The sequence below is a fragment of the Passer domesticus genome, chromosome 11 (assembly GCF_036417665.1).
Source record: "Passer domesticus isolate bPasDom1 chromosome 11, bPasDom1.hap1, whole genome shotgun sequence".
In the NCBI taxonomy this organism is placed as follows: Eukaryota; Metazoa; Chordata; class Aves; order Passeriformes; family Passeridae; genus Passer; species Passer domesticus.
This window is the reverse complement of record NC_087484.1, coordinates 8,301,483-8,313,691: the sequence shown is the minus strand read 5'-3', so window position 1 is coordinate 8,313,691 and position 12,209 is coordinate 8,301,483. Positions and strand designations below refer to the sequence as shown.

Sequence of the window (12,209 nt, the reverse complement as noted above, 5' to 3'; positions counted from 1 at the left end):
GTTCTCAGGGCTGGGGCTGCTGATGGATGAGCGGCTGTGGCGGTGAGTCAGGCTGGGCAGATGGGGATCTGGGTGGCAGGGTGTGCCCGCAAACAGAGTGACACAAGGATGCTGTGGCAAGCCACAGCATAGCACGGACTGACCAGACCATGGTGGGTGTTTGCTTCCCAAACCCGTCCAGGGTATGCGGGGACTCTCCTGCACAGCAGCAGGCCCCATGTAGGAAGCCCTTGCCATGTTGTCCCCTCTGGCAGCGTCCTTCCCCTTGAGTGTTGGCCGTGGGCAGAACCTCAGCTTGGACAGGAGGCTCGCTGCCTGCATCCTAATTTGGCAGCATCTGCCATCTGACCAGCAGAGGAGAGAAAAACTGACAGAGCCAAGCCGGCTGTTGGCGTGAGAGCCACGTAAACCACACAGAGAGAGCGGGGAGGGGAAATAATAATAATAAAATAAATTCACTGAGCAACTCAGCGAAAGGAAACAGGCTGAGCACAGAGGGCAGAGGGGGTTTCCTGCAGCCACGGGAGTGACCCAGGTGGGGTCAGTGGAGCCTCCCAGACCCTTGCAGCCTGCCATTGTGAAGGCTGTGGGTGGAAGGCCCTATGGGCTTCTGTGCTGCATGGTCCAGGGGCTGGTGGCACATGCTGAGCTGAGCCCTTAAAGGTGCTGCAGAGCTCTCACAGTGGCTTGGCCCTGAACCTGGTCCTCTCTCCCAAAAACACTGGGGCACACCAAGGACTGGCCCCCCATGAAAGGGCATGTGAGAGGCATGCTTGGGCTGGGAAGCCCAAGCACTGGGCTTCAGTGGTTCAGGATCAAGCAGCTGCTCTCTGCCTCCAGCCCATGGTGCCAGAGGGGGGCTAAGAGGTGGCACCGGTGATTTCCCGGTGTGGTTCAGGTTTGCAGGTGCTGTGGAGGGACGTGAACAGTGTCAGGGCTGGCTGAACAGTGACTCAAAGCCACTTCAATCCTGCACACCACAGCAAGAGCCTGGTCCCATTAGTCAATGGGAAATTGGCTCCCAATTTTGCCAGCTTGGGGAAGTCACCCTAAGGCTTGCTTTATCACTGTCTGCAGCGCTGGGAGTTGTCCTCTCCTTACCTTCAGCTGGGCAAAATCAAGGCATGGAGCAGGAGCCTCACTATGCTCAGCAAGTGCAGCCAGCCAGGCTTGACTCCACATAGAAGCAGAAGCTCCATGGCAGAGTGGGATCCCAGGACAGGGGAAGATTTTTACTCCCTGGACAGGGCTGCGAGCATCATTCTGGCTGCCTCCTCCCTGCCCTGCACCTCTCCTCCCAAGCACACCCTGCGCTGCAAAGACGAGCGGTCCCCTACCAGCAGCCCTCCCATCACCTCCAGAGAGTCCCAGCAGTTCACGAGGTGTTTGAAGCCCTGGCAAGGACCCATCTGGAGCCGGGGACCTCTTTCTCCCGGTGCTGAGGCTCAGGAATGCGGCGTGCATGGTCTGAGGCCAGCGAAAACGTTTGAACTCCCCCCTTAAGAGGCCCAGAGAGCCCGTCTCGCGCTGTTGAGCGGCAGACGCGCGCGGCAGCGATGGCTGAGCCAGAAAAGGGGGGGGAAATATCAAAATTCTTTCAAGATGAAGCCACTGGGGAAGACTCAGTCGTCTCCACCAATAAACTCCACTTTGAATGCTCTCCCCTTTGAATACGTGGACTGATGGCTTTTATCAGGATATGCTGGCAATATAGGATGCCAGCCCTTTGGCCCGATGAGGAGAAGGCAGCTCATGCAAGTCCAGAGCATCCTGGAAGAAGGCAAGGGAGAAGAGTTAGTAAAGACACCCACGCAGCCTTGCTGCAAACAGAGGAACCTGTTTTGCAACGTGCCCATGCTCTCTGTGAGCTATGCACACCATGGCACCATGTCTGCAGGAGCTCAGCACGGGGCAAGTGGCCCAGACCAGCCTTATGTGGCCCCTTGCCCCACGCTGAGGTCCTGTCAGTGGCTAGGCCATTTGCCCAAGGACATGCCTTGGCTTCCACCACGGTGACTGCTAACAGTGGTGCCAGGTGCCTCTTTTCCCCTCACTGCCATGCTTTTCTCCTCTGGAAGGAAAGCTAGCTTGTTTAGAGATGCACTTTTAATCTCGGAGACTGCCTGCTATTCAAAAAGCCACCAAAAGGGGCATCTCTGCATATTTTAATTTCTTTCTCAGTTTTGAAGATAATTACACCAGGAGTGAGTGGCCTTGCGTGCTCCCCATTCAAGCACCTATCGGTACAATTAATCCCAGCACTGTTCTGAGCAGCGGCACAAAGGGCCTTTGGTGTAAGGTCCTTTATCTGGGAACAAAGAGCTGCCTGTGGGAGAGAACCTGAGGTTGCACTTTTCCCGCTGACAAGCGTTCCGTACACAAAAGCCGAGCCACAGGAGCGCCCTGTGAGCGCGTCAGGTCTGGGAGACCCCGCAACACGTTTTCTTGAAGCATGCGGCTCACCCAGATCCCTCCTCCTCCTCCAGGAGGGTTCTTCCCCCTCTGACCCCAGCTAAACCCTGTAGCCATCCTCCTCCCAGGCAGGGGATGTCCCTGCTCCACGGCTAGGGGACTCCACATGCTGCCTGCATTTAGGAAGCTCTCCGGTCCCGCTCAGCCCACGTGCTCCGTGGATGGAGAACACCACAGACAGCAGCTCTGGAGCACAGGAGGTGGCGTGCTGGGAGGTTTCGGCACTTGGCAGCCCCTTGTGCCGGAGCTGCACTGCAGGGAGGAGAGGCTCTTGCTGATGCAGTCAAGAGCCAGGAGAGCAGGGAGGAAGGCTGCAGCCAGCGTGGGAGGCATCAGGCAGGGAACCAGCAGGCACCTTGGTGGTCAGGGGGTACCCGTGGTGGAGGTGCCAGGCATGGGGTTTGTGAGCCTGGGGAAGGTTCTGGCAGGCACTGTTTGCTAATTCTCTCTGCAGGGATGGGCCTGGCAGCGCTGCCAGCATGCCGCACAACTTACATGCCCTCAGGAATCCCATCTCTTCCAGGGACCCCCTGCACACCCGTCCACCCTAGTGCACAGCACAAGGCCAGGGGGCTGTGCTGGTCCCACCCTTGCCCTCCCCGACTGTCAGGCCAGGCAGGCCAGGCAGTGCGGTTCAGCCCAAGGGAAGGGCTGGAGCACTCCCTATCGCCGCCCACGCTGGGAACCTGTCCTTATGACAAGCAGGGCGCCTGCTGCTCCCCAGCGCCGAGGGGGGAGACGCGAGGCTGGCCCCCACCCCATCCCTCTCCAGGGGGGCACGGGGGCTCTGACCGCACATGCCCACCAACATCCACTTGTCCCAGGTCCAAGGCAAGCCAGAGACTTGTCAATGAACTGGGAACAAAGGGAAGAGAGGAGGGGAAGAAAGAAAAAAAGGGGCCTGTATCACAGCTGTGGCCCTTCATGCCAAGGGCGTTTGGCCCATCATCAAAGGGGATTGGATTTGCTGAGGCAAATGATGACACATCCACTTCAAGCGGGGCAGGTTCTGCCTGCTGCTGGAGGCGAGCCACCGGAGTGAAGAAGTACTGTGGGCACTTAATAATAGACTCATTATTTCTGCATTATGGCAGGGCCCAGAGGCCCAAACTGAGATTAAGGCCCCTCTGCACACACAGGACACATGCACACACCAGGCCAGGCAGTCCCTGCCCAAAGAGCCCAGCCAGGGGTGGGCAGCACTGCCAGTCCTGGCATCATTCACCACTGCCAGTTCCAGCCCTGCCAGAGCCATGGTAAGCTCACAACAGGGCCCAAAACTCCAATTCCAACGATGCTCCAAGGATGCATCCTTCATTTCCCAATCCCACACCTACACTGGGGTATTAACCTCAAGCCAGGAGACGGTCCCATGGCTCTGAGCCACTGGCCTGCTGCATCTCTCTCACAGTCCTCCCCATCCCATCCCAATATCCTGCACCTTCTGCATGGGCCAGATCCAGATCCCAGATGACTGGGAGCTGCCTGGCACACGGGGTGGAGGGGGACAGGAATGCTCCCTCCATCCAGCCCTGCCCTGTCACCAACCCACCATCCGCTAACTGGCTGAAGAGGGTTTTCCGGCCACGTGCTCCTCACCAGGAGCTGTTTCCTGATGGCTGCGAGACAGACTGAAGCATGTGAGAGAGGACAGGTGCCAGCCCTGTAAAAGGCAGATCAAGTGGCAGTGGCTGGGATGCAGGGAGGGATGGGTGCTCCCTTCTGCCTGGTCACGCACTGGATCAAGGCGGGAAGGGCAGATTTCTCTGTTTTATGAGCAGAGCCTTGCCAAGCTGGGCTCCAGCACCCGCCAGCATCACACTGTGTGCACCCCCTTCTAAAACCACAGCACTTGGAACCTCGGACTTTTGCAGGATGGCAGCTTCTGCCCTCCAGCTGCACACCAAGGACACCTGCAGCCCGCTGCCCAAAGCCTGCCAGGTCCTGGTCCTGTAGAAAGGCTGTACCGACACTGGGAGAGGATGGGAGCCAGCTGCCCGAGCCCAGCCCTGCTCTGCAATTACTGTTCTATTAATACCACGGGGATTTCGGATGTCAGAGCCCATTGTGCTACGCCAGGGTCAGCCTGGCCAAGGAAGAGCTGCCATCCCTGCCCACGTGGTGGATGTGCCCTGGTACTTGCTGCTTCAGCTTGTCTAGGGGGAAAAGATGCTTTTGCTGCGCCAGTCTGTGTGCAAAAATCCCACAGACAGCTTCTCATCCTTGCCTGCTGCCAGCCTGCCCACCTGGGACAGGAATGTCCCTGCCTGGCCCAGGGCAAGGGGCTGCCCGCTGCAGCTCTCTGCCATACGGACAATGTGACCAGCTGTGCCAGGCAGGCAGGAGCTCCAGGGCCAGCAGGCAGGACAGATTTATAGGTCGCTGTCCCCAGCAGGAATGGCCATGCCACCGTCCTCTGCTGGCACAGAAATAACTCATCTGATCAGGAGACACCAGACCTGCTCGAGCCACAAATGCCATTGACTAGGACAGAGGCAGCAAATCAGCCTGCAAAGCCACCCTTGTTTCCAGAACATGTTATGATGGGGACACTCCTGACACCTCTTTCTGTGACCCCACTGCCCTGTGGCCATGGTTTCATGGGGCAGGTGTCCCCACAGGGCCACCAAGCTGAGCTGGGCTGGTACGGGTGGATGAAGAGCCCCGAAGTCCCCAGGGGACGGAAGAAAAGGCGGTCGGTTCTGCAGACCTGCCTCCGCAGGGCAACTGTTTGCGTCAGGCTGAGATCCAAAAGGCCCCTCTCTCCCTCCAGCTCCATTTTTTTTCCAGGTTGTACTTTTGGAAAGTGCCCAGAGAAAGAGTAATGATATTTAAAAGAAAAAAAACAACCACCCCTTCCCCAAAAAAGGTTACTCTGTGCACATCCAAAGGCTCGCCCCACAGACGGGTAGCTTGGCTGCCAAGCTCCATCCCATCCCGGCAGCGCAGAGTGGGAGTTTCTGCCAAGATCTCCCTCCTCTCTACTGCCTGGGGCAGTTACCCAAATCTCTGCGCTGCTCTCTGCTCACTTCCTCAGCTCTCTGAGAGCACCAAGCCCATCTGGAACTGCTTAAACCCAAATACTGCCCCCCCCCCTCCCTCCTCCACCTCCCCCACCCCCAAAGTCAGATTCTTCCAAAGTTAAAACAAGCACAGAGTCAGGAGGGGGTGCCGGGCCGGGCTGACTCGCTCCTTCATTTCGGTTTAATTTCTGGGGAACTAGAATAAATCTGTTCCTGGCGATCGTTCAAGCCCTGCACATTTTTCTCATTAATAAAAAAAGGCCTCGGATAGCACGCCGCGTGTGCGTGCCCCCCCTCCCTGCGGGGTCCCCCTGCACCCCAGCCCTTGCTGGGCAGGCACCGAGCACCTGAGAGACGCAGGACTGGGGTGCAGGGGACATGGGGACAGCAGCGTCCCTTCCTGGGACAGGGATGGATTTCGGCAGCCCTGCGCAACAGCCACACCTCGCAGAGGAGCAGGGAGGCTCAAATCCCCCTGCAGCTGCTGCTGGGCAGGAGAATCCTGGGGGAGGGCTCCCCTGGGAGGGGACATCCCTGCTGCCCACTCCTGCGGCACCGCAGCCCCCGCAGGGCCCCCGGGGCATTCCTGGGGAGGGGGCCGAGAAACAGGTGTTTGTCAACAGCTCCTGCCACACGCATGAGAAACGCCAGGCCCCGCAGCGCAGCAGGGCTTAGCAATGGGCAAAAATAAAATAAAGAGAACCCCCCAGCAAAATCCTCCCCCCTGTCCCAGGCCGGGATCCCCAGCCAGCACACGCTGGCACGTGTGTGGAGAGCGGCCATGGGGCCGGAGCTCGGCCCTGCCGCTGCGCTCCGGCCTCTTCTCAAGATGGCTCCCGTGCCTCTTCAGCGGGGCGGCCATGCGAAGACAGCACTGGGCTCACTACCGCCCGGCTCAGGCAGCACAGGCTGGAGGGCTGAGCTGTGCTGAGGGGAAAGGGGGCACCAGGGGAGGGATGCAGCCCCTCTGGGAGTGGTGGCACTGTGGGAAAGGGATGCGGCCTGGCAGAAAGGGGATGTCGCCCAACTCCCAAGCTCAGCTCCATGATTCCTCCGTGGCCATGCTGAGGGTGGGTGATAATGGTCCCCAAGCGCAGGAGGATGACGGTTCACCAACAGTGCCAAGCCTGTCCCTTCACAGGCAGGATGCACACCTGCCTTCCCTACAAAATGGCTCCCACTTGAGGCTCAGCCCTGCGAGGGAACAGCCCATGCCCGACTGGCAGCACCGCCCAGCCAGAGCACAGGGCTGGGTTTGGAGCAACAACAACAACAACAAAAAAAAGCAATAAAAAACACCAAAACATGACTTCAAATGGGACGGTCACAGTCGGGTGGGAGTGTCACTGCAACAGGCTGCCTGGCCTTCAAGATGGCAGCCCATCCCCTGGGGCATGGAGCTCTGCCAGGAGAGTCCTGCCCATGGAGGGGCACCACCATCCCCCAAATGCTTCATGGGAACATGCTGGACCCAGAAACAACAGCAGCTCATTGTGGTTTCAACCACCGAGAAGCTTGTGGCAACGGCAACCACCAGCTCCACCGCAGCCCTTGGGTAGAGTCCCCCTTTCCCAGGGTTCTCCCCCGGGGGAGGCTGACACCCACCCTGTGGTCTGCACCAGCTGGGAATGGGGATTCCGACCCCGGGGCCACCCCAGCACCCTTCCCCCAGCGCGGCTCCCAGGCGGAGACGCTTAATCCCGACAAACCAGTTTGACTCAGCACAACAGGAACAGCTACAATTTTAAAAACATGCAAGTCTGTGATTCAGATTGCTGGGGCTGTTTTAATTAAACGCCAAGCTCCTCTGCTCCAGCGGCAGCAGCAAACGGCTCACGGAAAGAAAATGCAACAAACTGGTTTCCCCAAATATCTCTTGCAGTAAGTCATCATAACAAAACAAGGAGTTTCGGTTCATTCCTTAAAAACCAGAGGCCGCTATTCCCAATTGCAAGGGCTGGGCAGGCATGGCCTGGCAGCCACAGCCTCGCTGTACACTGAGGGAGAAATGTGGGGCTGCAAACAGAGCCTGGTGATCCAAGTTTTCCCTCTCCCCAGCTCTCCGCATGCTCTGCTTGACACAAAGGAAAGCCCTTCTCCTCCCCTCCTTAGGAGCAGGGACGGGAAGGCTTCCTCAAGCGCAGCTTTTACTGAGGAACAGGAGACTTAATGAATCCAGCGAGTGCTGCAGAGCCCCACGATCCACTTTCCCTCACAGCCCTACCCCAAGCGCCCATAAAACAGCAGGGCCAACTTCACCCATTGCCCCACCAAGAAACATGCCATTTCTGTGAAAAGTAATTAAACAGAAAGCAATCTCTCTGCCAAGAAAATACCTGGCAGTTACAGAACAGGGGTCAATTAAGCAGGGGTTTGCCGGTGCCAAGACAAGCCTGGTCAATCTGTGTGACACCCAGCTGGGGTCGGGGAGGTGCCACTGGGCAGAGCCCAGATGAAGAAAATCCCCCCTAGAAATCTTGCTGCGTTGCAGGGTTTGGCTATTTCACTAGAGCCCAAGTCTGCTCAGGACTATGTGCAGCAAACTACAGTGCTTCTGCATGGGAGTTCATGGGGAAGCACGTGGGAAACTCCAAGTTTAAATGGAGTCCTGAATCCAGAGAGGCTCCTCAGAACAGGAACAGCCTGGGAGAGTGGCTCCTAGGGAGAGCAGGTCCCTGTCCCAGCCTACCCGCACCCCCAGGGCGACAGGCAGATCCAGTCTGTGGCTGTCCATGCTCCCTTGGGCCAGGGTGTTTTGAAGCCTGGGGTTTTAGCCCTGGATGGTTGGCAAGGGCCCGGGACGCAGCACATTCCCCGTGCTGTTCCACCGCGTCCACTCCCCACAGGGCCTCTGCTCCCACAGCCCCGCTGGGACAAACTTCTCCGCTCAAACCCCCGTGCTGGAGAAAGGATCCGCTGTTGCCCCTGGATAGAGCATTCCTTCTGCAGCCGGCCCGGGGACTGCTGAACCGGAGAAGAAAAACACATTGTGACTTCAAACAGACCCAGCGCACTTACAGGATCTGGAGAGAAACCATTTTCTCCTCGGCAGCACAAAGCCCTCACTGAGCTGCTGCCGAGCGCGGCTTTTCTCCTCCACCCCCGTGGGGCCTTGTAAAGAAACCCAACTCCCCGCCATCCCCTCGGGAATGGGGAGCGCCATCCAGCCCCAAAGCCCCCTGCCCCAAAGCCCAGCACCAGCCGCAAGCCCAGCCCTTTGCACCTCGGAGGGGACAGTAAAGTGGCCGGGTCTGGGGACTGCTCGCTGCTGTTGTCTGCAGGACGTGCGTACAGATTTATGGCCACGCCAGATTTATGATCAGCACTAAAATATCCAAACAAACGTGCACATGAGATTTACAGTAACCTCTGGAACGCGCCAGTCCCCGTCAGGAAGCAGCGGTGAGCGCGGACAGAAATGCCAAACGTAGCAGAAGAGCGGGAGCGGAGCTCGCTGACCCTGATGCGAGCAGCAGCTTCCCTAAGCTGCAGAAGGAGAAGCCTCTCCAGGCCAGCTGCAACTTTCCCTCCAGCTCGAACAAGAGCAAAGGGAAAAAAAATAATTAAGGGAAAAAAAATGAAAAAAAGAAAGAGAATCCCATGGGGAATCGGGGCCAGACCAAAAACTGCTGGGCAGCTGCCAGCCAGACCCGACCCGAAGTGGTCCCACTGGGCTGGCACCCAGCTGGGCCCTGACCTCTCAGACGGTGTGTTCAGCCCCTGACCCATCCACGCATTCGGGAAGCTGAAAAAACCCAGTGACTCCTCAGCAGGGCCTGTTTATTTTCTCTCCATCCGACTCTTCGCACTGCTCCATCCCCGGACAGCAAGGGAGGAGAGGCTGGGGCTACCTGTGTCCCCGGCGGCTAGAGGGACTGTCCCCAGGTGATACACAGAGTGCTGCCAGCCCCCACGCCAGCTATCCTTCCCAAATTCCTAAACCGCGATGGGAAGCAGGTTGCGAGAGGCTACCTGCAAACGCGGGGCTACCCGCAAACGCGGGGCCGCGCCGGGCTCCCTGCCCACAACTTCATCCCCCGGCACCTCTGCAGAAGGCAGGGATCCCCGGGCGGGCTCGGGAGCCTCCATCCCGCGGGGGCTGAGTGCCGGCGGCTTCTCCCTTCCCCTCCTGCCGCGGGGCTCCCGCTCAGCCGGGAGCTCACGGACCCGGCAGGCCCACAGCTCTGATTCCTACAGCGTACAAAGGACGAGGGGTTTTGATTTTTTTTTTTTTTCATTTTAAAGAAAAAAACCAAAAAAATCGCACGGAGGGAGGATGAAAAGGAACGCGGACAACAAGCAGCCCCCAAACTTTCTACAAAGCCCAAAGCTAGAGGAACGACGTCCCCCAGCCACCGCAGCGGGGGAGGGCTCCTGCCCACGGCCACCCCCGGCGCCGCGGCCCGAGCCTCGCAACGCGGGGCGACGGCAGCGGGAGCCCGCAGCACGACACCGCCCCCGAGCAGCCCCCGCCGCCCCCGGCCCGGGCGGGGGCACCCACAGCTCCGCTCCACCGGGGGATCTCCCTTCCCTTCCGTCCCTCCCTCGCCAGCCCCCTCCCGCCGCTCCGGTTACCGGACACCGGAACGCCGCCGCCCCGGCGCTCCGGCTGGAGCCCCGCACACTTTGTGCCGAGACAAAAACCCGTCCGGGCCCCCTTCTCCTCCTTCTCTCCGGTGCGAGCCGCCTTGCCCGCTCGGGAACCCCCGGTACCCGGCGGGGCCAAAAGCCTCTTTCCCCGCTCAAAGCTGCGGGTGCAGCGGCGCTGCCCCGCGGACCTGGCTTCACTCTACAAGGGGCAGAGAATTACTCCCCGTTCTATTCCCAACTCCATCGGAACTCGAGGGTGGGCGAGCGGCGGAGCGCACAGCCGGCCGGGGGGAGATGCGGCACGCGTGGCCGCTCGCCCCGGAGGTCCCACGCTGGAGCCTCGGGGGTTAAGGCAGCGGGCGCGGCGAGCCCTGCCGGGGAAGGGATGGAGCCGGACACGGCACACGGACACTCCTTCCGCGGCCCCACCAGTTCTGGCACGCCACGAGCTTCCACTGAAAGAAATATTAATTTTCCAGCCCTCTCAGTCGTGGCGAAAAGCCTCGAAACGTGAACCGAGTATCCAAAGAGGCGCCGCTCGCTGCCAGCAGCCGCCGGCCGCGGATGCCGCGGCTCCGCCGCGCCGGGCTCGGTTCCACGGGGCGTTGACTCCGAAACCCACCGAGGGCGGCTAAGCGCCGGCGGCGGGGCTGCGGCGGCGAGCTCTCCGCGGGCACAACCGGGCATCCGCGGCGCGACGACGAGTCGCGCTGAGCCGCCACGGGCCTGGGACATCCCGGAGGATGCGTGCACTCGTGCGCGGTCGCCCGGGCCCCGGTGCGGCGGACGGGCACGCCCGCCCGGTACTCACCCTCCAGAGCGCGGCGGCCACCGGGGAGCAGCAGGAGCAGCAGAAGGGGGAGCAGCGGCGGCGGCGGCGGGGGGGCCCCCGGGCGGGCCGCGGCCATCGCGGGGGCGGTGCGGGCGGCCCCGCCGGGCAGTCCCGAGCTCGGCGCCACGCGCGGCTCCTCTCGCCGCCGCGCCACGCTCGCGCTCTGGCGCCGCCGCCGCCGCCGCCGCCGCTGAGCCGAGCGGGGCGGGGCCCGCCCGCCAATCACCCCGCCCCTGGCAACCCGGCGCCCCTGGCGACGGCGAGCGCGGCGCCGATTGGGCCGCGCCGCGGAGGGGGGCGGAGCCTCCGCGGAAAGATGAATCGGAGGGGGCGGGCACTGCCCGGCGCGCCCCCCGTGGCCCCGCCCCCTGGCGCGGGAGGCGCAGGGCGGGGAGCGCGCCCCACCCAGCGGCCGCCCGCGGAACTGGGCTCTTAAAGGGGCCGCGCTCCCGGCCTGCCCGCAGACCCCCGGCCCGCCCCGCAGACCCCCGGCCCGCCCCGCAGACCCCCGGCCCGCCCCGCAGACCCAGATCCCCGGCCCGCTCTGCCCTGTCCCCTGCCCCTCCGAGCCCCGTGAGTGCGTGAGCCTGGTAGCGTGTGCGATGTGGGCCCCTCTGTGCCACACTACTGGCAGCCTGGTTTACCTGTGCCACCCATTGCCATCCTATTCTCTACTGTCCCATCCCCGTCTCTCATGCATCCCACCCTTGGCCAACCCGTCTCACTCCATTCTCCCTCAGCTCATCCCATACATCCCACTCCACTCATCCCATCTTGTTGTGTCATAAGCCTCCCCACCCCACCTGCACCACGATTCCCACCACATGGACAGGGATGGATGCTGTGATGCTGGCTAAGCTGAAACCACGCAGACAGCACCCTGAAGTGACCTCTCCCAGGACCCCTACCCCAGCCCACAAGGTGTCTTGCCTATCACATTCCTGGTGGGAGAAGGTGCTGGTTACCATGCATGCAGCCACAGCTTGCAAGCCTGTGGGTGCCTCAGTCTTCTTTCCCCTCCGTCCTGGCGTTGGGGAATGCTGATGCCCCTGGTCCCTGGGAATGGCTGGAGCTCCAGCAGGTCCAGGGGCAGTGGGGTGCATGGGTGGTTGCTTCAACCTGGGCAGCCTCATCCCCCTGGCAGAGCCATCTGGGCTGTCCCCGCAGACACCTGCCATCTGCCATGGCACCTCCCCACAGGGCTCCTGCCCCAGAAACCTGCCCCAGAAACTCCCCTGCCGTGCAGCCCCAGCCCTGGCCCTGCACTGGTGCCATACTCCCGGCCATGCTCC

General features: G+C 61.1%; 1 protein-coding gene across 2 annotated transcripts in view; it reads right to left on the bottom strand.

Moving 5' to 3' along the window:
• EPHB3 (EPH receptor B3) overlaps positions 1-11,083 on the bottom strand; it is a 29,429-nt gene extending 18,346 nt beyond the window's left edge. For both annotated transcript variants that reach the window (XM_064385415.1, XM_064385416.1), the window contains exon 1: positions 10,897-11,083. In XM_064385415.1, the coding sequence (XP_064241485.1) occupies positions 10,897-10,993 (97 nt within the window). In that variant the 5' untranslated portion in view covers positions 10,994-11,083. The remainder of the gene's footprint in view (positions 1-10,896) is intronic.
• Between the last annotated feature and the right edge of the window lie 1,126 nt (positions 11,084-12,209).